This window comes from Haliotis cracherodii, unplaced genomic scaffold (genome assembly GCF_022045235.1).
Source record: "Haliotis cracherodii isolate W230 unplaced genomic scaffold, xgHalCrac1.p SCAF_4, whole genome shotgun sequence".
Classification (NCBI taxonomy): Eukaryota; Metazoa; Mollusca; class Gastropoda; order Lepetellida; family Haliotidae; genus Haliotis; species Haliotis cracherodii.
This window is the reverse complement of record NW_027266297.1, coordinates 16,543,747-16,570,940: the sequence shown is the minus strand read 5'-3', so window position 1 is coordinate 16,570,940 and position 27,194 is coordinate 16,543,747. Positions and strand designations below refer to the sequence as shown.

At 40.0% G+C, this 27,194-nt stretch overlaps 1 protein-coding gene across 1 annotated transcript in view; it reads left to right on the top strand.

The window, feature by feature from the left end:
• The window catches only part of LOC139480584 (pikachurin-like), a 150,042-nt gene that overhangs the window by 101,786 nt on the left and 21,062 nt on the right, over positions 1-27,194 (top strand). The window contains exons 5-12 of the mRNA XM_071263726.1: positions 18,123-18,267; positions 19,398-19,590; positions 20,317-20,442; positions 20,967-21,204; positions 21,828-22,056; positions 23,900-24,080; positions 24,978-25,056; positions 25,969-26,199. Coding sequence (XP_071119827.1) covers positions 18,123-18,267; positions 19,398-19,590; positions 20,317-20,442; positions 20,967-21,204; positions 21,828-22,056; positions 23,900-24,080; positions 24,978-25,056; positions 25,969-26,199 — 1,422 coding nt within the window. The remainder of the gene's footprint in view (positions 1-18,122; positions 18,268-19,397; positions 19,591-20,316; positions 20,443-20,966; positions 21,205-21,827; positions 22,057-23,899; positions 24,081-24,977; positions 25,057-25,968; positions 26,200-27,194) is intronic.

The following is a 27,194-nucleotide window of genomic DNA, read 5'->3' as shown; positions in this document are numbered from 1 at the left end:
CTGTAAGTAATCAAGTCAGGACAAGACAATCTAGTGATTGACATCCTGAGCATCGATCCATGCAATTGGGATCAATGACATGCATCAACCAAGTCAGTGAGTCTGACCACCCAATCCCGTTAGTTGCCTCTTACGACAAGCATGAGCAGGTGTAGGGGACTGTGGACCTATTCTAAGCTGGTATCCACATGCGGGAGAACCAAACACTGAACCTGAAACAGCCCAGAGCTGCGTATTTGCATAAAATATGCAATAAATAGACTGAAATATGCAGACGAAACAAGTCCAGCATATCAAATGAGCAAGTTTTAAATGATTTACAGGGATTTTTATGAAACAGGTTTTCAAGTTAAAATACCCAAATGTCAAGAAACAGGTGGGTAACAACAACATGAATACCCTCTAAACATTGACACACGTAAAGTCTAGGTACACACGTAAAGTCTAGGTACACACATAAAGTGTAGGTACACACGTAAAGTCTAGGTACACACGTAAAGTGTCGGTACACACGTAAAGTGTCGGTACACACGTAAAGTGTCGGTACACACGTAAAGTGTAGGTACACACGTAAAGTGTCGGTACACACGTAAAGTGTCGGTACACACGTAAAGTGTAGGTACACACGTAAAGTGTAGGTACACACGTAAAGTGTAGGTACACACGTAAAGTGTCGGTACACACGTAAAGTCTAGGTACACACGTAAAGTGTAGGTACACACGTAAAGTGTCGGTACACACGTAAAGTCTAGGTACACACGTAAAGTCTAGGTACACACGTAAAGTCTAGGTACACACGTAAAGTGTCGGTACAGACGTAAAGTGTCGGTACAGACGTAAAGTGTAGGTACACACGTAAAGTGTCGGTACACACGTAAAGTCTAGGTACACACGTAAAGTGTAGGTACACACGTAAAGTCTAGGTACACACGTAAAGTCTAGGTATCTCTGCGCATAAGGTTCAGAACAGCCATCTGTGGAGGGTGTCAGTGTTGGCTCAGCTGAGACAGAGCTTCACATTTAGTGCTGACTTGGAGTGATGTGGGCAGGGATCACATTTCCTTATGTCCATGTACTGTATATATATTCCATCAGTTAAATTATTGCTTTTTAAACAGAAATTGAGTCATAGGGTTCAAACGATCTACAACATAGGTGCTTATGTTAGAGAGAGCTTGTTTAAGGAGCTATCATAAAGTCCTCCCAAGAGTAATTTGTCCCTCCTCGTCCAGAAGTGAAGCAATGATTCTACATTCTATATGACAACCTGTGGGGATTCTGGGTAATAGAGGTCCCGTTGAACTGTTTACCCTAATTATGCGGGCAGCTTTAGATGGGATGATAGGACGGGGTCGGCTTAAGTGTTCATGAGCATTTTGATTGCCCTGAAAATTAAGACACATTACCCAGGTGGGGATTCTGGGTTAGAATTGAAGCCCAACAACCTGCGTGGTCGTAAGAGGCGACCAAAATGATCGGATGGTCAGTGGTTTGGTTGATAACGTGGCATCATGAATTGATGCTCATAATGTCAATATCACTGGACTGTCTGTTACAGATTTGATCATCGAAAGATTTCATCATATAGCTATATTTTTAAGTGCACATTAAACAACAAACAGTGGTATAGGGTACATATCAAGCTTATGTAGGTCCAGTTGGAAATACGGAAAGTCTAACCCGTGAAAGCCCGGGTTCGAATTGGTCTTCAGCAACCCATGGTAACAAATGGGATCGGGCGGTCAGACTCAGTTACTCAGTTGATGCATGTCATTGTATCCCAAGTACGTAGAACACTGCTCATGGGGGTCTATCACTGGATTGTCTGGCCCAGACTTGATTATTTACATACTGCTTTCATATTGTTGGAATGTTACTGAGTGTGACATTAAACAACAAACAAACAAACAAACAGCACAGTCTGGCCATCATCACATGCAGTATACTGTCTCAGGAGCAGTGGGATGGATACTGTATTCAATTCAATGTTCAGTGTGGAGTGTGACATTAACCATGCCCCCTTGTACGGCTAGAATCGATATCCTCCCCACCTACTGGCGGGTTGTTTCTACGTGTCATATTCCCTTGAACAAATGAAGGAATTGACAACCAATAAACTCTGTTTGTCTTGTACTGTAGCAAAACATACCTCTGTGACTGACCGATGACTCCCAGCCTTTGATAGCCTGATAAAGCTGTCCCTTGGAAGAATTCTTTGATTAATGTTGTCCTTGTGTGGGGCGATAAAGCTGAATTACCAATTTGGCCCTGAAATGTTGTCCGACTTTTATTGGTGTGTACCAGTTGTAGGCTTCTGGTATACATGGTATCAAACGTGTAATAAATCTTTTATGTGGACGCCTCGGAGTGGGATCGTTTGGAAGAGTCGGTGTGTGCTTGACTGAAGTCTGGTCCGAGACTTTAGTTTCCTCTGTGTCAACATGCTGTTTTCTCCGTACAAACATGTCGTACAGGAGTCGTGATACTAAAGGAATTAAAAAACAAGGGTTGCCATACAAGGGTTGCAAGGGTTGCAAGGGTTGCAAGTATAACTGATATTGAGAGTGAATGAGTGAATTGAATAACTTATAATAATAATAAAAAAAAAAAAAAAAATAATAATAATAATAAAAAAAATACTACTACTACTACTACTACTACTACTACTACTACTACTACTACTACTACTACTACTACTACTAATTTGTGTGGATCACAATCAATAGCCATGCGGGGGTATGGGTGGCCCAGTCGTCTAAGGCACCGGAATTCGCTGTGCAGAGTTGCGTACGTTGGGCACTCCAGAAACCTATGATTGTGGGTTCGAATCCCGGTTCGCCCCGATTATATTTCTAGGTTTGTCAGCACCATACCCATGCTCGTGGGTTTCACCAAAGTGGTAAACATCTGAGACCTGCATCACTTAGGGCTTTCCTCCCACATTAAACTGACACGCCATGATATAACTGTAATACTGTTAAAAGCGGCTTTAAACCCAACTCACTCACTCACCATAGGCATGCTCAAAGAGCTGGCCTTATTACCCCAGTCAATTGATCAGTGCGCACACAGTTTTCATTACCAACTCCCTGGGGAGTATGCAACCCAAGCTACCAGGTACCCATTTTAACTGCTGGGTGAAGAGGCATATCTCCATCAAAATCACTTGTGTTACATGTGCTTCAGTGTTGTGCTGGCAAACTGAGGATCATAATCAGATCAAATCTGTTTGAACCCACAATCATTGGATCTTGACATGCTAGGGGACACAACTCTGTACAGCAAATTGTGGTGCTTAAGTATCGGTGTCCTTGATTCATAAATGTGAAACATGGATCCTGATTTAAAAGACTTTACATGGGTTGCTATGCAATAAATCTTCCAGCAATAGGGTTTTCATATGATCATATTAGATCCAAGGATCCTTGGTACATCACTAAACCTTATATCATCCAAGGGTTGCAATTAGTTCTGAAATTACAAGGGCTATATTATATGATTATATTACTTAATGACAATTTATTAGGTCATGGTTCATTAGGAATTTCATTTCAAATGGATATAAAGTTGCATGTTTGTGTTATGTGAAGATAGGGCAGTCAGGTAGCCTAGTGGTTAAAGCGTTCACTTGTCACGCTGAAGAGTGAAGCCCATTTCTTGTGTCCCCCGCCGTGAGATTGCTGGAATATTGCTAAAAGCGGCATAAAACCAAACTCACTCACTCACTATGTGAAGATATGATAATTGAAGTTGTGACTTAAACAATCTTGCTTTACTGGCTTAGAAGCTGATGAAGTGACTCACCCTCGCTTCCAGTGTTAAATCATCTCGAGTCACATTTTGTGAATTTGAAACTGTAAGTCTATTTCCATTGTAATGATAACAGTTATCCCCGAGTCTGTCCATTATGATGGGAAGAGAGTTGAAACATGAACCAGAGTAGGAACATGAACCATTCAAGGGAACAAAAGCTCGACAGATGGAATGTCACCTGAAAGGTCATAGATCATTGCATAGAGTTTGATATCAAACTTTGCAAATAAAAACTTTGAATTTAAACCCTTTTCAGATTGAATTATTTTTTTTAAGTTAATCATTGTCAGTTTATGTATGTGTGGATTATTATCATAATCAGCAGTGTTGATATGCATGCATGTAATCAATCCCTCATTGGGGCCCATATTACCAGTTGAGTCGACTTACATATTATCAATCCCTCATTGGGGCCCATATTACCAGTTGTTTTGACTCAAATATTATCAATTCCTCTTTGGAGCCCATATTACCAGATGTTTTGACTCACATATTATCAATCCCTCATTGGAGCCATATTATCAGATGTGTTGACTCACATATTATCAATCCCTCTTTGGAGCCCATATTACCAGATGTTTTGACCCACATATTATCAATCCCTCATTGTAGCAAATATTACCAGATGTGTTGACTCTCATATCAATCCCTCTTTTGAGCTCATATTACCAGATGTTTTGACTCAAATATTATCAATCCTTCTTGGGAGCACATATTACCAGTTTTGTTGACCCACATATTATCAATCCCTAATTGGAACCCATATTACCAGATGTTTTGACCCACATATTATCAATCCCTAATTGGAGCCCATATTACCAGATGTTTTGACCCACATATTATCAATCCCTCATTGGAGCCATATTACCAGATGTTTTGACCCACATATTATCAATCCCTAATTGGAGCCATATTACCAGATGTTTTGACCCACATATTATCAATCCCTAATTGGAGCCCATATTACCAGATGTTTTGACCCACATATTATCAATCCCTTATCGGAGCCCATATTACCAGTTTTGTTGACCCACATATTATCAATCCCTCATTGTAGCCCATATTACCAGATGTTTTGACCCACATATTATCAATTCCTCATTGTAGCCCATATTACCAGATGTTTTGACCCACATGTTATCAATCCATCTTTGGAGCCCATATTACCAGATGTTTCGACCCACATATTATCAATCCTTCTTTGGGGCTCATATTACCAGATGAGTTGACTCACATATTGATCCCTCATTGGGACACATATCACCAGATGTGTTGACTTGATGATCAGAATATCAGTCTGCATCAAAAAAATCTATGAGCTATAAGCCCCAGTCAGCAATAGTCCAGTGATATCATAGTGGATTGGAAGAAGGTGGCAGAAGCTGTTCTGGTATCACTGTGGTTGCCACAGTACAGCTGCTATGGTGCTTAGTGAAAGCTGGCGCTAATTGCATATTTCTGTCTAAATGTGGACTGAAGCTACGGCTGATTGATTACTTGTTCTGTCCAACTGATGAAGGCATGGTCAGTTTTGACTGAGAAAGGCATTGCAGTCTGGAGACCCATGACTAGGACTAGACCATGTGTCCACTACGATTGAAATGCTCTCAGCTGTTGACAAGGAGACTAGACTCATAAACTAGCTAAAGTGCTGAATAAGTGTTGGGGATGGGATGAATTAACTGCAGAATAAGTGTTCCTGCTCTCAATGGTCCTGCCTCCATGGTGGAAGACTTCATACTGAAGGTACATTGAAACGCCTTCATAAGTGCCTGAATATGGCAATATCTCTGAGTTGGGCTTTGATTGAGTCGCTATGGAAAAGAGGTCTTTATTACTTTATTTTGATACTGCTCTCTAGATCAGATGGCAGACCGTTGTTGTGAAATGTCGTGAATGCTATGATTTATTGAATCTTATATGAGGCCTGGTATTGTGTGTGATGGGAAGCAGACTAATCGAAAGAAGGAAGCACTTCGAATTGAACATTAATACCCAAACCCAAAAATGTTATTTCTTTTTAGGAAAATGGAGATTAAGTATGAGGATTAAGTTATTGTTATCATCACCCAGAAATTCTCTTATGTTAATTATTTTTGGGGGATATCATTTTTAGAGATTTGTACAATTCAGAGGTTAATATTATTTAAGTTCATTTGTGTAATATGATAGGGGCATGGGTTGCATAATGGTCGAAGGTTCCACAATTTGATGAGCAGAGTTGCTTCCACTGATCATGGTTCTTCACTTGATATTCATGAAATTAGTAGCATATTTCTGCAGCATTAAGATCATTTCATTTGGGAACATACTTTCAATAATTGTCAAGAAATTCTTCATGGACATAATGATAAAATGATTGTCCACAAATGCTTAGCAAAATTCAAGACTATTCAACAAATTAACATTTTTTAAGATCATTGACATCCAGATTACGTTTCAGAGATATATGAGAACACTTTTTCAACAACTGCATGGGAAAGTAGGCCAATACGTCAAACCCAGTGCCTAGTAAACTTCCATAAAGTCTTGGGGCGGTGGGGTAGCCAAATGGTTAAAGTATTTGCTCGTCGAAGGCTCGAAGGGTTTTATTCGCCACATGGGTACAATGTGTGAAGAGAATTTCTGGTGTCCCCTGGCATGATATTTCAGGAATATTGTCAAGAGCGGTGCAAAAACCATACTCACTTACTCAATGAAATCTTACAATTATTATCTCGAAATGCTTTCCAATAACTGACTACTGAGTTCAACCAATTATTATCTCGAAATGCTTTCCAGTAACTGACTACAGAGTTCAACAGGATGCTATTGCCCATTGCTAATAACATTTTGTCTCATAATTGTTTGACGTTATACCAATAACTTCACATATTAGACTTAATGTTTTATCAATTCTTATCATTAAGTTGAGCTGTTTCCAGGCTGGTGGTATTCTAGCATCATCTTTAATGTTAAATAGCAAAAACAATTGACATTGTCATGGTGACAAGATATCCACCAAACTTGAACAAGGACCTAAGGACATTTGGTCTTGAATTAAGCATTATGAGCATCAACGGTTATTTATATCTTGACATTTTATGATTAATGACCTCACATTCTGTGGATTGTTGCTTTAAAACAGTAATAATAATTAATTGTTTTTTCCAAGGAATGCCAAAGTAAATGATCATTATGTGGAAATAAAAATTGATTTTTGACAAAAATAGCTAACGTTGTGTAGAAATTCTTGCTAAACAATTTTTTTACTGTCGTGAAATAACAACTTGAATACGAAAGAGAAACAGGAATTCTTACATCCCTAGTATTTGGTTACGAGACTGATGAACTCAACTGACTTAAAGATCAAATGAAGTAAAGCTAAGAATTTTTCTCAACAATTTTCAATTTCAACAAAGTCCCTTTTGAACACTTGCAAACCCTAGAGCTTTTATGTTTTGTTAACTTTGATTGTGTTTTCGATGTACTACAATATATCAGTTTTTATCAGAGAAAGCCGGCAGACTTAATGTACTGTTAATCAATTCTGTAACTTTTTCTGTTAAATACTTCTCCATTCCAATTGATTTTTGTTCAAGTGGGGCAAAAACCATTTGTCTTGTCTTGTCTTTGTTATTCAGAAACCTATTTTTACCAGAAGAAAGGAACTGTCTGTCATTTTAGTTGATGCAATTTTTATTCTATGATCTCACCGCTTCCATTCAATGTCTTTGATTTCTTGCATCTCAATCAGTTGCCATGGCAACTAGATACCTATTTTTCTGCATATAGACGCATTTTGGCACACATTAGACTTGGCACTGACGAAAGTGGCTTCTTCTCCAGGACGTTGTGTTTGGAATAACAATAAGTTGATATGTCCCACATTGCCTCGCTTCTTTTGCTAGGAGACCCTTAAAGGATCTTGGAGTAAAAGAAGAAAAGTTTGTTTTGTTTTTAATTCTTACTCTAAAGATTTCAATGAATTATGCAGCTTGCACACGATGGCGCAAGAAGTCAGTCATGTCTGACAGTGTACATTAGCAAACGAGCATACAGTTACACAGCTTAAACTTGTCAAGTTTACAAATAACGTCAGTTAAACCAGTAAATTTAGTTAGGTGACTTAAACAGTGCAGTGTTTTGGACTTATTTGATGTCTTTAACAAGCAAATGTTCTACAAGATATGTGTCTTGTCTGAACCTTTTACCTTACATTGTTGCAAACAGTTTCGAGGTGTATTTAGTGCCAGAAGTTAGTTGTTTGTTGTTGCAAACAGTTTCGAGGTGTATTTAGTGCCAGAAGTTAGTTGTTTGTTGTTGCAAACAGTTTCGAGGTGTATTTAGTGCCAGAAGTTAGTTGTTTGTTGTTGCAAACAGTTTTGAGGTGTATTTAGTGCCAGAAGTTAGTTGTTTGTTGTTGCAAACAGTTTCGAGGTGTATTTAGTGCCAGAAGTTAGTTGTTTGTTGTTGCAAACAGTTTCGAGGTGTATTTAGTGCCAGAAGTTAGTTGTTTGTTGTTAGTTGTTGCAAACAGTTTTGAGGCATTGTTAGTGCCAATTGTTAGTTGTTACATACAGTTTTGAGGTGTAGGTAGTGCCAGAAGTAAGTGGTTAGTTGTTAGAAACAGGTTCGAGGTGTAGTTAGTGCTAGAAGTTAGTGGTTAGTTGTTACAAACAGGTTCGAGGGGACCTGTGCTACACAATCCAGTTTATGTGTAGTTAGTGCCAAGTTTGAAATTGAGGACCTGTATTGTTACAATCATAATTAACTTCCACAGTGATATGGTCGGGTAGCCTAGTGGTTAAAGCGTTCGCTCGTCATGCCAAAGACCCGGGTTCGATTCCCGACATGGGTACAATGTCTGAAGCCCATTTGTGGTGTCCCCCGCCGTGATATTGCTGGAATATTGCTAAAAGCGGCGTAAAAACTCACTCACTCACTCACTTCCACAGTGATATAGATCAAAACAGTTTGTGCAAATAGTGCTTTATTGATTTGGATCAAATTTGCCAAGACTTGACAATTTGGCGTAGCCTTGCTCCCCACTTTAAGCCCAAGTGCCACCAGTGTTGCCTTGTTTCAGACAATGAGAAGGTATTTCCCAGGTAAATTGTGAAGAAAACAAGACCAAAATCACCAGATGTTAGATGTGTGTACAGTGCTTTCACTATTGATCGAATAAGTGGTTAATCGATTAGTATAGAAAGTCAAAAGAGTTATTGCTCTGCTACAACGTCAAATCAATACAAAAAATACAAAATTGAAAACAATGTTTATTCCTCACAACAAAAGGATGTCTTAGTTCTTGTTCAATCGATGCCTGGAACCATGACTTGATATAACCATAACTCATAGTTACATTTCCTTTTCCAGTTAAAGATATCTGCCTCTTTCACTCATTTTGGCCATACATTTGTCCAAAGCTTACTCCTATTGTGCCGCAATTCTCTGTGCAGTTGCATCTGTTAGGACAGACAGAAATCTTTTATCCTGGGTTCGAATCCCGATTGTCTCTGATTCTATTTCTTGGTATGTCACAACCATACCATGCCCTTGTTTAGCCAAAATGGTAAACATCTTAAGACTTGCATCACCTTGGGGTACTCCTACTAGCTGACACATTGTCATGGAACTGAATAATCGTCACAGCATATTTAAATCCATCTTGCCCTTGTTACTAGCCAATTACATGTTGGAGTTGATAAACACTTGTTACAGGTGGCTGCTTATAAATTAAGTTGAATCTGACATGGTTATTCTCTATATGATCAGTTCTGCCATGTTGATGTGGTTTCATCCAAAAGTGGAACTCAATGTCTATTTTGAATATAATGGGCATATCAGTATCTCTGATCTCCACTTAATATCAAACAACATTATTTGTTTTAGACATATCATAACTTGGTACATCACAAACGCTTGTGACTTGATGGATGGGGCTTTTCTGTGTGATTGTTACTGATGGTTGGGAAATAACATTAACTTTTTGCATGTTTCATTTCTTAGGCTACACAATAGGAGGCAATGAATAAACAGACTTGTCTGTGCAGACAGAAATTTTATTGATTTTGGAAATGTTAACCAAACAAGTCAGGAAGAGGATAATTTAAACCAGCCCACTTCATATCTCAATCTAACCCTTTTTGCATCCTGTCATGTAATAGCCAAAGTTTAAACCCAAATATTTTTTTTGACTTTTGTGTGTTGGAATCTGCTGCCATTGTTGTGTTGAAGAGAATAGGTTGAAGACCATATACCATATATGATCTGTGTTTGTATAATCCCTTCCTATTCGCGGAAAGAGGTATGGTCAGATGGGAACAATTTATTGACTGAGGTTTTGCATGTTTTACTCCTATTGGGGTATCCACCTACACAACGATGATGAATTGTCTCTTTAGCACTGACAGATTTTCTCATTTATCACTGAATCTCAGAGGAGAAAACGAGAAAAATCCAATTTTTAATAGATCTGAAGCTAAAGTTTCCAGCTATAAACCTAACAAAAATATGATACCTCATACATAGCTTTTTCAATCTATTTATGTGATCCATACCAAACAAAGTGCCTATGGTTCTGTTTCTTGCAAGATGGAATATGTTGATTAGTTATTTTTTGAGAGAATGATGAAAATGCTGAACAGTGTAAATTGATGGTACTTTCTGTAATGGAATTTGCAATCAAATGGTGGACAGCGTTTTCAGTCTCTAAGGATTCCATTAGCTGTATTATTAAGTTTCTGTTAAAGTTGATTAAATTTATGTTAAAGTTTATTAAAGGACTGTAATGGTGGCTGGTTCTTTTCTGTTATGTGTTTGACAAGATTAGTATGGACGCCATTTACACACGTGAAACATTTTGCATCATTGGGGACGATGGACACAAAAGGAATTAGGTTTGTACTGTTTTGTGGTCAGGAATGAAAAGCTTTTATTGGATTCCTTTGTGGTAACTATGGAAGCTAAATGTAAATTATTCAGCTTTTATTGATTTAACATTTGTGGAAGCTATGGAAAAATAAAAATCATTACAGAATTCCTGAACAAAAAGAAGAATTTTCTTGGGGATTTCTTTTTTGAAGTTTTGATTTTTGATGTTGAGTGATGCTTACTGGTGTTCACTCCAGAGGAGTGAATTCATTGCGGTATAGAAACATTGCAGTACTTGTAGCCCAGAATGAATGATAAACAAACATGAGACTTTGACATCATTACCCACGTGGCAAACGTGAGATTTCACATATTACCCATTTGGCAAATGTGAGACTTTGACACATTACTCATCAGGGATAACGTGAGACTTTGACATATTACCCACGTAGCGAACGTGAGACTTCCCATATTACCCACGTGGCGAATGTGAGACTTTGCATATTAACCACATGGCGAACGTGAGACTTCACATATTACCCATGTGGCGAATGTGATACTTCACATATGACCCACATGGCAAACGTGAAACTTCCCATATTACTCACGTAGCGAACGTGAGACTTCCCATATTACTCACGTAGCGAACGTGAGACTTCACATATTACCCACATAGTGAATGTGAGACTTCACAGATTACCCACGTAGCGAATGTGAGACTTCCCAGATTACCCATGTGGCGAACGTGAGACTTCAACATCATTAACCGTGTGGCGAACGTGAGACTTCAACACCATTACCAGTGTGGCTAACATGAGACTTCAACATCATTAACTGTGTGGCAAACGTGAGACTTCAACAACATTAACCATGTGGCGAACGTGAGACTTCAAGATCATTACCTGTGTGGCGAACGTGAGACTTCAACATCATTACCTGTGTGGCTAACATGAGACTTCAACATCATTACCCGTGTGGCTAACATGGGACTTCAACATCATTAACTGTGTGGCAAACGTGAGACTTCAACAACATTAACCGTGTGGCGAGCGTGAGACTTCAAGATCATTACCTGTGTGGCGAACGTGAGACTTCAACATCATTACCTGTGTGGCAAACGTGAGACTTCAACATCATTAACCGTGTGGCAAACGTGAGACTTCAACATCATTACCAGTGTGGCGAACGTGAGACTTCAACATCATTACCCGTGTGGCGAACGTGAGACTTCAACATCATTACCAGTGTGGCGAACGTGAGACTTCAACATCATTACCTGTGTGGCACACGTGCGACTTTGACATCATTACCCGTGTGGCGAACGTGAGACTTCAACATCATTACCTGTGTGGCACACGTGCGACTTTGACATCATTACCTGTGTGGCGAACGTGAGACGTTGACATCATTACCCGTGTGGCTAACATGAGACTTCAACATCATTACCCGTGTGGCTAACATGAGACTTCAACATCATTAACTGTGTGGCAAACGTGAGACGTTGACATCATTACCCATGTGGCGAATGTGAGACTTTGACATCATTACCCGTGTGGCGAACGTGAGACTTCAACATCATTACCTGTGTGGCGAACGTGAGACTTCAATATCACTACCTGTGTGGCGAACGTGAGACTTCAACATCATTACCCATGTGGCAAACGTGAGACTTCAACATAATTAACCGTGTGGCAAACGTGAGACTTCAACATCATTACCGTTAACCGTGTGGCGAACGTGAAACTTTGATGATGAAGAAATACTTTATAACAGGTTACCCCATTGCCAGGCATATCAACGTGAAATTTGACATGATCAGATATTAGTGCACCATTTGAGGCAGTTCTCAGTTACTGTGATCTATTTACTAGAGCTTCATAGTATTACATCCATTAGGTAAGGTGTCAGATACAGATCCTGACACCAATGTCATCTCTGGTTTGCCTGCAACAGACCCGGGCCTCGTTCCAGCAAATGATCTTCGCGCTGAGACTGTCATAAGTTTGTGCTAAAGAATGGTAGTTATGTTCATCTTGGCTGAATGATCGCTTTGTGGAACACAGCCATGTTGATACTCTACCTGATGCACGGAGACCCGTGAAGATCTGGGTACAGAATACCATAATCGACGTAATAAGTGCCCTGCTCTGATTAGTGCCCACGGCAATATTTGCTAATATATTGGTTTCCCAATTAGCACCCTTTCCGATTGATCAATGTACACAAGACTTATTTATTTGCGTATAATATGCACTCATGTGTTATATGTACCCTTAATTATGGGCAAATAAATTCTCGAAAATATATCTATCCTGTATTATTCGCACAGAATCTTTTTTTTATATTATTTCAGGCTGTCAGAATAAACCATAAAATTAACAATCTTTCAACACTATTTTTTATCTCACGAAAATTATATTCTAATAAGAGCCCCCTATTTCTAATTTTGATGTCAATCACTGGATTGTCTGGCTTGAGTACTTACAGATACAGATATAGCTGGAATATTGCTGGGTGCAGCATTAAACAACAAACCAAACCAACCAGGCTTCAGAATTAAGCCTCATCTACACCCTCATCTTTTGGAATTAGATTTTAATATACTTCATTTTGCTAAGAATAATTGATATGTTTATTTCTATTTTCTGTTTGACATTAAACATTTGAAATGCAGGCTTTTCCCACTACTGATGGTATGGAACTGTGTGTTTCATGCAATGAGCCAATGCATCTTCAGACATTTGGTTATGGGCAGACTACAAAACATGCCATGCACTTGACAGAGATGTGTTGGTATTTTAAGCCATTATTTATGGGGGACAGGAGTTGCCATAACGTGTAACGAACAAAAAGTGACACAGATTTATGTTGCAAATTGATAAGGAAAGTTTTTAGGGGGAAAGGAATCGCACTAATTTGTTAAGAACACAAAGTTGCATAAATATATGTTCCCATTTGAGGTTGTGTTTTCAACTTACAGAGGTGATCTAAACTTTTGGATTGCACATGAAAACGTTGATTTGGTGACCAGAATTGTTTTCTTGAACTTAATGTTTGATAAATAGAACTACATGTCCACACAAGATCCATTCTAATTGCCATGCCATTAAATGTGTAAACAGTGTTTGAATGAAGGCAACAGCAAGCAATATCCTTGTTACCCCATGACCATGATATATGGCGTGACTATAAGAGACATAGAATCCTACCCACTGATAGAGGTTTGCAGTAGGCCAACCCATGGTTAAAAACATGAACAGCTATCCGTTCCATCACCGTAGGATGATACAAACATCAAGGTCACAAATTGTAACAAGCTCATCCTCACTTTTGTGGGATCTTGTGACAATAAGGGCACAGGTGACAAAGTGTAGGGTAACGTCCCTTTGGCACGCCAGTAACCTATGGTTTGTGGGTTCCTAACCCGTTTCACCCCGATTATGTTTCTAGGTTTGTCAGCACCATACCTGTGCTCATGGGTTTCTCCAAAGTGGTAAACGTCTAAGACCTGCATCACTTCGGTCTTTCTCCTGTAACAAGCTGACATGTCGTGATATAACCAGAAAACTATTAAAGCAGCGTTAAACCCAACTCACTCACTGCAGTGATAAGGATGCTGATGGCCTACTCTGCCCTGGAGTCCCTCTGAGAATGAGCAGTAAGTGTGGAGTTGTTCCACAGTACATGCTTAAAATTGGTTAAAGGACCGGGATAGAGTAGGTCTTCAGCAACCCATGCTTGACGTAAAAGGTGTCTTTGCTTGTCGTAAGAGGCAACTAACAGGATTGGGTGGTCAGGCTTGTTGACTTGGTTGATGCATGTCATTGTATCCCAAGTGCAAGATCGATTATCATAATGTCAATGACTGGATTGTCTGGTCCAGACTTGATTATTTACAGACACTGTCGTCTTATAGCAAGAATATTGATGAGTGCGACGTTAAACAACAGACAGAGAAGATATATACAATAAACAAAAAAAAACAAGACAGAAAGATCAAATGAAGCCTCTATTGTCTCCTTGGATCCCTGATCTCCCCTGATGCTCACACAACATAGAACATGAGTGGAACTTGACTCAGACACATGTTTCTCCCTTGCTTGTTTGATCTTGAATTTAGTGGGACATTCCAGTTTTTTATCTGAAACACTTGTCAGCTGTTGGAAAGTCCTTAATCTTGGTTTACAAGTATTTATTGTACAGCTGTAATTGCCATTACCAAGATTGATTTCAATGTCGAAGGAATTTATTCCGATGGGCCTCCACTATTTCTTTTAATTCCATAGGGTGCGTTTTAAACAATTTGATTTATTAAATCTGGTAGCCATTTACATGGGCTCTTCCGCTTCTGTTAAATTTTTTGTACCACATTTTATTGAATCCAATTTAGGCGTGTCAAACTAATCTTTTTCTATGTCACTGGTTTCAATTAAGCAGAACGGGGAGCATTCAGCACTGATTGGAGAATCTGGGGAAGCCAGTTTGGCAATCTCGACTTTGAACCTTAACTTGTTTATTGGCTTGATTGAAGCAAATTAATGATTTGTACCGAAAATAACTCAAATTGACTTGAGTTTGCTTTGGGTAATTTGACTGACGGGTAATTTCAAGAAGGGATTAGGATATGCTTAAAATTGTGTTGATAAGAATCATGTGCGTAAGATTTTGATTTTGAAAGTAGGGCAGTCCATTGTTTCTTTATTCCTCTCTATCTTTCAGGAATAGATTTGCGTCTTTTGTGTGACGTTTCATCAGGGCATGGCTCGACCATGGTTAATATTGTCAAGAGTAGATTTATTAGCGTACTTTGAAATCAAGATTCAACTCAGGATGCATCAATGCAAAAGGTCCCCTGTACCTAGATATGTATCGGGGGCACAGGTGGCCCAGTCGTCTAAGGCCCTGCAAATGGCTGTGCAGAGTTGCATCCCTTGTGCACGCCTAAAACCTATGATTGTGGGTTCGAATCACAGTTCGCCCCGATTAAGTTCCTAGGTTTGTCAGCACCATACCCGTGCCCGTGGGTTTCACCAAAGTGGTAACATCTGAGACCTGCATCACTTCGGGCTTTCCTCCCACATTAAACTGACACGCCGCAATATCATTGTAATACTGTTAAAAGCAGCGTTAAACCCCACTCACTCACTCACTCACTCACTCACTCACTCACTCACACTCACTCACTCACTCACTCACTCACTCACTCACTCACTCACTCACTCACCAGATGTGTATCCAGTGATGACACTGTTTCCCCATGGGGTAAAACTGGTCCCCAGCTAACTATGTTTGTTGTAAGAGGTAACTTGTGAGACGGTCAGACTTGGTGAATTAGTTGATTTGTGTCATCTTTTTCTTAAATATTTTTTAAATACATATAGAACAGCCATGATTTTGTAATATGCTCTTACAAGCCCATGTAGCTGAGGGGTAATGGGCTTGAAAAGAGAGGGGGTGGAAGAAAAGGAGAAAGAGAGAAACCGAAATATATACAAACATTGTCATCTTACCCTGACCCTGGTCGATGCTCATTGTATCAATCACTGGTTTGACCTGTTAAGATCCGGGGTAGAAAAGGTCTTCAGCAACCCATGCTTGCCGTAAAAAGGGACTATGCTTGTTGTAAGAGGCGACTAACGGGATCAGAAGGTCTTGGTTGATGCATGTCATCGTATCCCAATTGCGTAGATCGATGCTCATGATATCCATTACTGGATTGTCTGGTCTAGACTCGATTTTTTACAAACCCCCGTCATATAGCTAGGATATTGCTGAGTGTGGCATTGAACAACAGACACAGAAACAGTCACTGGATTTTCTGGTCCAAACTTGATTATTTACACACCACCGTCATATAGCTGGAATATTGCTGAGTGCTGCCCTCTGTACTGTGGCATGCTGGTTGCCATGGTCATATCGCTGGAATATTGCTGAGTACTGCATTTTGTTCCATGATACGCTGGTTGTTCGTCCTTACTTTGATGCATAGTTCTGCCTAAACTCAGTCCTTTGGCAATAAAATATTTATCTTGGATTGAGTGCTGTGGGGATATAGTTTATATGGAAATAAATTTTGGCAGTGGAATAATTACAGTTAGAATTTACATACATGTGTTTTTAATGGACCATTATGGACGCCCTCGGGAGTGAGAAACAGGAGAGCTGAACAATAAACAGGGAGAAGTTTAATAGTGTTGTTATTGTGGAAGTTATCAGTGTCAAGGAAGCAGGAAATAAATCTGAATACATGTCCTTGAATACGTGAATATATTTCTTGCTGGTGGCTATCCATTTGAAGTTTTTAATGATACAATTCGTGCTTCATTAATGATTATATTGTAATCAAATATATTTTTTGTGACGATGAGGTGAGATGATGTAAATTGGGTTTTACATCACATTCAAGTTTATGTGTTTGTGTGTGCGTGGATTCCCTGATCGAACACAGTGTCCTGTCTCTGAACCGTCTAGTCGTTGTTTTATCCTTTCAATGTCGGTCGCCAGGCAGTGTAAAAACAACTGCCACCTTTAAATGAAGTCGTTTGGTTTTACATGCCCGGAAATCGAACCACCAACCTCCCATGGGCAAACGTTTCATCCACAAGACCACAGAGGCACAGAGGTCTCTTCCTTAAGGGGTTTTCAAACATACATGGGGGTGGTTGGGTAGCCTAGCGGTTAAAGTGTTGGCTCGTCACGCCGAAGGTCGGGTTAGGGTCCGATTCCCGACATGGGTACAATGTGTGAAGCCCATTTCTGGTGTCCCCCACCGTGATTTGCTGGTATATTGCTGTAATATTGCTAAAAGCGGCGTAAAACCACTCACTCACTCACTCACTCACTCACTCACTCACTCACTCACTCACTCATACATGTAACATACATGTAATTATTACAAAGGAACCAAAAATAATGGTTAGGAATTAGTGTGGGTTGGAAATTCAAAATTAAGGACTAAGATTTGATCTGATTTTAGAAATGTCTATTTTCTTTAAGGTTAATTTATTTCTAAAAACACATTATGGATGACACGAACAGACAGGGTACATCCAGACTATTAACAAGTTGGGGTTTGCTGTTTGCCATTGCTAATGTTAGGGTGACCTCAGCCATAAAACATAGGACAATAATAGTCTGGTCTGAGGTACAGGTCTATTTACATCAAATATTTAAACATTTGGAATGTTCGAAATGGAATCTTTTTCCAAAGTCTTCACTGAGCAATTGTAAAGTATTTCTTGTCTGATAGGATTGTATAGTAGGCCAGTGGTTAATATATACGTCTACTTCTCCCTGGGTTCTATTTCCTCTACAGGATCGCACATGGTGAAGATCTATTATCCTGCTAAAATGCAGCATAGAGCTTAACAATAGTACTGTATTTTGCAAATGAGAAACATGTTGTTTAATTTGTGGTAATGACACCATCCTTAACTATTCCTTCTTTGTTTCAGATTTGACTGTGGCACAGGAATCGGTGTTCTGCGCAGTCTAGGGGAGGTAACTCTGGGCAAATGGAACCAGGTGACGGTCCAGAGGGAGGAGAATGGAGCTGGCCTGCAGCTTAATGAGGGGGACATTGTGGAGGGCACAGCACAGGTGGGCCCTTTGGCTGATACTTGTTATACCCTGACCTTTTAAGTCAGGAGTATATAGTTACACCAAGGTTCCGTCCTTCAGTCCGAAAACTTTGTCCGCGCGATTTCTCTAAAACTATTCACTGGATTCATCTCAAACTTAGTACAAATGATCTGTGTCATATGGAGGGGTGCAGTTATTAATTTTCCATTTTTTTATGAATTTTTCAAACCCTAACCCTATATCCATTATTTTATTTGAAACTACTGACACACTAGGTGGGTCGGGTGTATTAGTGATCCATGCTCACTTTTGCCCTTGTTCTGTTTGTTCTGTCTTTCTAAATATAGAGGACCAGGTGGTCCAGTTGTACAAGGTACTGCAGATCGGTGTGCAGAGTTGCATCCCTTAGCTAAATCAGAGATTTTTCCAAATATGATCCTTGGGACTCTTGGGAATCTTGTGAATTATATTTTCATGGCTAGGACCCTGTTCCATAAAGCGATCTTAGCGCTACAGCTGTCATGATATAACATGATTATAAACCTTGGCTTGTCAGGACTGACCGCCTCTGTGGTCCAGTGGTAGAGCATGCCCCCAGAGGGCGGAAAGTCCAGGGTTCCATCCCCGGCCATGTCAAACCAAAAGACGTTCAAAGATGGTACTCGTTGTTACCATGCCTGGATCTCAGCATTAAGGGGCTAAAACAAGGACTGGTCGGCTCAGAACCAGTTTACTGTGTCTGAGTGGGGTGTCCATGTTAAACTGTGGCATGGTTTCTCAGTGGTCTAGCACTATAAATCGACATCTGTCAGGACTAGTACAAGTAGCCACACACACACACTCACACGTGCATACACACCTAACTTGTCAGGACTACTTACATGGATTTCTTCATCACAGTGTTTGTCATCTATAGTGTGTGACACATTACACTGTCCCCAAACACCAGGATATAAATATAACGCAGTTCAATGTTGTAACTTTTACTTCTGAGGGACACAAAAGAATATTCGTCATTTCTTTTTTTGCCCAAACTTACATTTACAAGAAAGAGGCCGATCACAGCAATGTCACCATGTGGATTAATCAAATTTGTTTTTACCCAAATCTTGTTACATTTTAAGCATCATGTATTTTCAATGCTTCAGGGTGCGTTCACCCGTATAACCCTGCGTCTCCACCTGTACCTGGGCGGCTACGCCAACATGTCCTCCATCACCAACCGCATCGGCACGGCCAAGCAGTATGTCGGCTGTGTACAGGAGCTTAGCATCAATGGCTACAAGTACGACATGAGGAAGGGGGAGATCATTGGTGACGCCCAGTTCGGGCTCAATGTTGGTGAGTAGTTGTCTGGAAATATAATTGCTTTCTTCAAGAGCATCATAATGCAATGCCAACAGCTGTAGTGCCATGCAGTGATATGGATATCTGCTGCAGTTGTTGTCTTTAAATGCAGAATTGTATTGTAAGTACTGGCCAGTCATCTTTGTTGAGGTAACTTTTGGGCAATTGTGCATCTTTTGTCATTGTACTTAAACTTAAATGCTCTGTGCGGGATTTCGAGTAAAAAAATAGGTCCTCAGCAACCTATGTTGGTTGTAAGGGGCTACTAAATGGATTGGGTGGTCAGACTTGGTGACTTGGTTGATTTCCTGTCATCATATCTCGATTGAGTAGATCAATGCTCATGATATCAATCACTGTTTTTTCTAGTCCATACTTGATTGTTTACAGACCACCATCATATTGCTGGAATATTGCTGAATGAGGCATGAGACTACACATAAACGAACAAACATAGGATTATATAACAGGGGACGCGAATACTGGACGTGACATATTATCGCTTTGTGGGGAATCTAACAGCAATTTCTAGCTTGCTGAGCCAACAACCATTGTCACCCTCTTGTCCACCACTTGAACATCTCGCGAAACAAATGGTGCTGGTTTTGTGAAATGGGATCAAGCTCTAAAATACTGGTATTAACAATGTTATATTTTTTAAATGGAAGGTAAATGTTTACTTGTTAGAATCTGCAGTGATGCTGCTGCCTTTGTTTCCAGGTGAGTGTAGCGAGGGAATCTGTGACAACATCGTGTGTCAGAATGGCGGCTCCTGCAGTCCTCGCTCCGCTGACAGCCACGTCTGTCTGTGTCCTCTCGGTTCAGCTGGAGACTTCTGTGAGAAAAGTAAGTCATGTAGCGGTTTAGTATTTGGACAAACATCAGAAACTTCAGCTTTTCACTGAAGGTACTTGGACATTCTTGGAAGAGCTTCCAATGATTTTGTATCATATTTAATGACTCTGAAGAAAGTAAAGTGTCTTGGTTTATGTAACAATAGACTGACACTAACATAGTCATATGTATCTGTCTGGCAGCCTTATCTGATGCAGACATCTGATGGTGATTCTGAAGGTTCCTTATAAATATTAATAATGTTCAGAAGCCTTTTATAGCAGCTAGGCTTTGTATGTTGGAATCACAATCATTCCTTTCTGCAACAAAAATATACAGAATTTAAAACTCAGTAATTCTTGTGAATACAAAACCTCTATTACATCAGTGCCATAATTCCTGTATTTTGGCTGCAATCACACTATCAAATCTAAAGATTTCCAAGTGAAGTCCTCTTCACTGTTAGCTATCCATAAGTAGTTGTCACTTGATGTGTATCATCGAGAATCTCTGCTGGAATGTTTGTTCTCTTGTAGGACACGATGTCCATATTCCCCGGTTCAGTGGCCACTCCTACCTGGAGTACGAGGGGCTGAACCGCCGGGTGTTGTCCTACACCGAGATCGAGGTGGTCTTCAAGCCAATGATGCCAGACGGCTCCATCCTCTACAATGGCTACACCAAGGACAGGAAGGGAGATTTCATTTCCCTTGCTCTCAGGGATGGAATCATCGAGTTTAGCTTTGATCTGGGGACTGGTCCTGCTGTCATAAGGTCAGAAGAATGTGAAAATATATTCATGTTTGTGGATAATGTCACTAAATAATTTTAATTACTTTTGCTCTGGAGTGAAATTGAACTTGCATCGTGAGCCTGATAAATGATTGGATTTGAAAATGTTTCCAATTTCCAAGTTTTGTTTTATGTACTGTACTATTGTACTGAAGGATTCTTAAAGGAAGAGAGCAGTTGAACTTGCGTTTTGAATTATAAACTATTTTGAGAATCTCTTATTTTAAGTATTTCTTATTTAGAGTATGATTTGAATATCAATAACCCTTTCCAAAAGTGTGACAAATTGGAAATTGAACAGGGATCTTTTATTTTTATGGGTCTATATTACTCAGAGTTAGTGGATATATGCAGAAATAAATGTGATTTCAGTTTCTCAAAGCTTAAATATTGGCTTACCCCAAAATTTGTGCAGACTGTTGTGAGATGATGGCTGTTGACTGTACATGTTACTCAGTCACTATTTCCTTTGTGCATCAAGAATGACAATGACATAAATGTGCCTGGCTAACATCAGCAAGTATCATCACTGTAAGTACCCAAAGTAAGCGTTTGATGTGGATGCAGCTTGTATTTCAATTCTCTTTAACCACCCTCCTTTGTAGGAGTCTTTTACCCGTGTCCCTGGACCACTGGCACGTGGCGCGAGCATCTCGGACCGGTCTGCAGGGCATCTTGGAGGTGGACGACCAGCCCCGCAGCGAGGGGGAGGCAGAGGGGGCGTACACGCAGCTCACACTACTGGAGGGGCTGTTCATTGGTGGACATCGCAACTACGATGAGGTGTCCAAGTATCACAACATGACCAACTCTTTTGTGGGCTGTATACAGAAGGTGAGGCCGAGCGAGCTGTGATTCTCAGGGCTTGTTTATAACTGTGAGGGAAATATTTTAAAATGAAACATATTTTTGACGCAGGACCAAAATCCAAAAAGCAATCTTGGCACTTGGACTATCATTGATGTGTGTTTAAGTATGGGTGTTACGATCATCTTAGTGCTACGATCACTTTGTGGAAGAGGGCCCTGATCTTTTTTTGAGTGCCACATGAGTAGTCATAGCGATAGGTCCAGGGCCCCTTTCAACAATGCGATCATAGCGCTATTACTATCATTATTCTGTGTTAAAGTAAGGGTGTTAAGATCGTCTTAGTGCTACGATCGCTTTGTGGAAGAGGGCCCTGATTTCTTTTAGTGCCACATGAGTAGTCATAGCAATAGGCCCAGGGCCCTGTTCCACAAGGCGATCTTAGTGCTATGACTATCGTCAATCTGTATTAAAGTATGGTCTTAGTGTGATGATCGCTTTGTGGAACGGGGCCTGGATCTATATTTCTGTTCTACATGAACACAATGGCACCATGTTGGTCTCTCCAGACATAGTATGGCTGGAACAATGCTGTAATAATGCTGTAATCACTCACTCACCTTGTGTTTTATTTTCACAGTACACTCTGTTTGGCATTGTTAGTCAGAGGTTTTTGTTCACAACATATCAATACTCTAACTTGATCGCCTTTTACAATGTTAAGTTAGATTTTGCCTGTGGAGGTGGGAAGAGCTAGTGGAGTAAGGGAGATAACTCATTTAGGTTTCCATGAAAATCCATTCAATTTTGGGGGGACACAATTCAAATCGATGTCTTGTAAATGTCATATTCAGCTTTAAGCAATACCGATACATATTTCAGTATAAACAAAGTTTTGAGCATTTTTTTATAATTTCTGTACTCTGAATAGATCTGGGTATGCAGGAAATATGCTACTCCACGTTTAATCTTTCCAGGACAAAAACTTTTTCTTGTAATATGTCAAGTGTGTGTTTTGATAGAATGACATATCTGATTATGTCTATCAAAAGTGGAGTACCGATACTATACTTACATACACCTATAATGATATTACACAGTTGCATTTACTGTTTAACAATACAGCAATACAGTCTCACATTGCAGCATAAGTGTAATGACAATAGCCATGAGATCCATAACATGTACATTCACTTTTGTTAAGTACTCTGCAAATACATGTAAGAGTCAGATTAAGTTTGGTACACCATATATTCCATAATGAAACGTCTCAAATGAACTGCAGTTGAGTTGAAATAGAACAGGCATGTTCAGTCACTAATTGGTCTGGTGTTGTAAGTGGGACAGCCTCTGTGGTCGAGTGGTAGAGCTTCGGGCCGGAGAGCGGAATTGTCGGGGTTTGAGGGGCTGAAACAAGGACTGGTTGGCTCGGAGTCAGTATACTGTGCCTGAGTGGGATATTCATGTTAAACTGCGGCATGGTACCTAAGTGGGCTAGCACTATAAAATCTGCATTAGTCCGGACTAGTACAAGCAGACAGACGCATACACACACACTGCTGTAGTAAGCGGAGTAATGACCTTGACACATGATGTACGGTAGGTGTCATCGTGGCGCGTCATGAAACACATGCCCACAATGGTACTCTTCTAGACGCTGTAGCAACTTGTGTCTTTCAGGTTTAGGCAATATATTACCATTTGTTGAAACATGGATCCGCCAACCCAGTTTATGTCCAAATTGAATTATTATATATTCAAAATTTACTATTATTTTGTTGTTCTGATACGCATGCACACATGCTATATATGATAGCAATAGTCTTGAACTCGAAGTTAAACCCCATTGCACCTGACCTGTTGTTTTCAGGTTGTGATCAACAAGAGGCCTGTGCGCCTGATGAAGGAGATGGTGGACGGCATCAACATCGAGCCCTGCAGCCACCCTTGTGCCGGCGAGCCCTGCATGAACGGCGGGGAGTGTCGGCCCAAGCGGGACGTCTACACCTGCTACTGCCCTCTGGGATACGCCAACACCAACTGTGAAGATAGTGAGTAATGCTTACATGTGTCATGCACTACAGTGAGTGAGTTGGGTTTTTGCCGATTTTAGCAACATTCCAGCAATATCACGTCAGAGGACACCTGAAATGGGCTTCACACATTGTACCCATGTGTCGAATTGAACACGGGTCTTCGGCTTGATGAGCGAACGATTTAACTACGAGTGAGTGAGTGAGTATGTATGGTTTTACGCCGCTTTTAGCAATATTCCAGCAATATCACGGCGGGGGACACCAGAAATGAGCTTCACACATTGTGCCCATGTCGGGAATCGAACCTGGGTCTTCGGCGTGACGAGCGAACGCTTTAACCATTAGGCTACCCGACCACCCCTACTGCTACTTACAAGAGTACCGCTTATTGAAACCGCCCCGATTTAACTACGAGGCTACCCCACCACCCTCAAGCAGTACAGGGCCAAACACTGACTGTGTATTTCTCTTCTCAGTTATCATTAGGAAATTTCTCCATAAGAAAACTCTAGGCTAGATAGGAAAGGCTTTGTTGTCAGGTTCTACCAACTGCACAGGTGGAGATAATATAACATTCTTTCCTTATGGCCTGGCATAAACTATTCACAGTAATAAAGGAAGGGTTCATGTTAGAGTCATGATGAGTTAATAGCATCGGAGGGGAGTAAAAAAGCCGATTTGTATATTTGGCCAATGCCATCTTGTTTTCCCTGCAAAGTTTTCGGAGTTAGATTTTTTGGCAGGGTATCATATCACCTGGCTGAGCTTGTGTGATTCAGACAAAAGTGTAAATCAATCATTGTGGTGTAGTCTTTTGAGTGTTGGCATGTTTCTGAAAGGCACTATGAAGGAGTTATCTCCCCTACACCAAGTCTGGATACCTTGTGAGTGTTTTATTTTGATCTATTTCAGAAATGGAAAAACTGCCAGAAAAACCGATGTTTATTGGAACTAGTTTCCTTATGTTTACGGACAAAAGAATATTGAAAAGGTAAGATGTCCTTTTGAAGAATAATGCATAAAAATGTGAATGAAAATGTCGTTGTAAAGGAACAAGAAGCATTTATTTGTTTGTAGGCTGTATTAGTTCACTTTGTTCTGCCACATGTATTCTGACACAGTGAAAACAAATAATCAACTTTAACTCAAAATGACATGACGTGTTTTGTTCTCAAGTCCATCTTCAAACAAATTGAATGAGATTCGAACATGAACGACGACATTGTTTCGTTTGACCATCTCATGCCAAATATCCAGTTTATTTTTGGCTGTTTTGCCAAATATTACAAAAATTGAATAAATGTTTTCAAAGTTAGTCAGTGTTTATTAGGGCTGGGATGAGATAATATTTACTGATTGGGAATTGTTTTACCGCAGCCTTGGCCAAAACCTTTAAGATACATGCATCAAATGTTCAGATCATGTGTACACTGAAGTTCACTGAAGCTTTATCTTTACTCAAACATATAAAAGTCAAAAGGAATATGTGCATCGTCAGAAAGAAATACAAACATTAGCAACATGTAGTGTAACCACTGAGCTATAGTGAGTTTTTGTCATTAAACAATGTATCATGTGACTAACCAGAGGCCCGGGTAGTCCTGTGGGTACCCAGGTTCTACTCAGGAACCACCCGACCCGAGTACCCAAGTTACCGTTCCAGCCCTAATGTATATCACAATAGAATCAGTATGATTCAAGTCTTATTCTGTGCATAAACATCTGAGCTCATAAAAGTATTCATAAGGAGGGCACAATGACCCTTTTTCATATTGTTTTTTTGTATGAACACACTGGCATTTTGAAAGTGGTCAGATGTAACAAATGTTAGGAATATAAATTTAACTGGACAGCAAGTCATAGCCTCAACATATGTAAAATTCCTCTGCTATTTTGGTTTCAGGGTAACGGGTAACAAAATAGATCTTCAGATGCATATTTTACCAAAGGGTAAAAATGGTTTGCTGTTCTGGAGTGGACAAGATGCAATGGAGTCGTCCAGTGACTTCGTGGCTCTAGGTTTTGTTGATGGCGGACTCCAGTTACGCTATAACCTGGGAAGTGGAGAAGCAGTTATTGGATATAATGATTCAAGACTTTACGACGGCCAGTGGCATTTTGTCAGAGCACAAAGGTATGGTTTCTTTGCCTTGATTATGTTTTTTTCAGTATTCTAGAGGTGACTCAGAGATTTATCTAGGATTTTTAACTTACTGCCTATGCCAGGCAAATTTGGAAAGAGACAGATTTAATTAAAAAATTTAGAATCTTTTAAAGTCCTTAATTCATTAACTTCAAATGTGTCTTCATGTTAGGGAAGAGAATATATAGATGTCAACTTCTTTATTATGAGGAACACAACATTTCAGAGAATATGCTTACTCATTCATCAGGTGAATGAATGCCATGAGGCAGAGAGCATATATATATATGTACATGTAAGGACAACAAAATCATCATTCACCTGATGAAGGAGTAAGTATATACTCTGAAATGTTGTGTTCCTCATTATAAAGAAGTTGACATCCATATAATCTCTTCCTCATGTGAATATCACTTCTAAATGCCTTTCAAAGACCTGTCTTCATGTTGCATTCATTGCAAGAATAAGCATTACCCCAATTTTCTCTTTGTCCTGTTATCATTGGTATACAGGTCACATTTATGAAAATTAAAATTTAGTTCCAATGGTTGCAATTATGATTACCTGAGTTTGGAATTCTTTTATTCCACATTTGGGAATTTTTGAAGATCAGAGGCTGATTTTTGACCTGAGAACTACTGGATGGATCCCTGTTTGTTATGGTGACCCAGTGGTCTAAGGTGCTGAAGTGAGTTGTCTATCCTATAGGAGACAGGATCTGCTGATCATGGGTTTGATTTCCAGATTTGCCCTGACTATTGGTTCTATGTCTGTCAGGGGGGCACGGACAGCCTGATTCGCCGTGCAGAGTTGCGTCCCTTGGGCACGCCTGAAACCTATGATTGTGGGTTCAAATCCCAGTTCGCCCCGATTTTGTTTCTAGGTTCGTCAGCACCATACCTGTGCTCGTGGGTTTCACCGAAGTGATAAACGTCTAAGACCTGCATCACTTCTGGATTTCCTCCCACATGAAGCTGACACGCCGT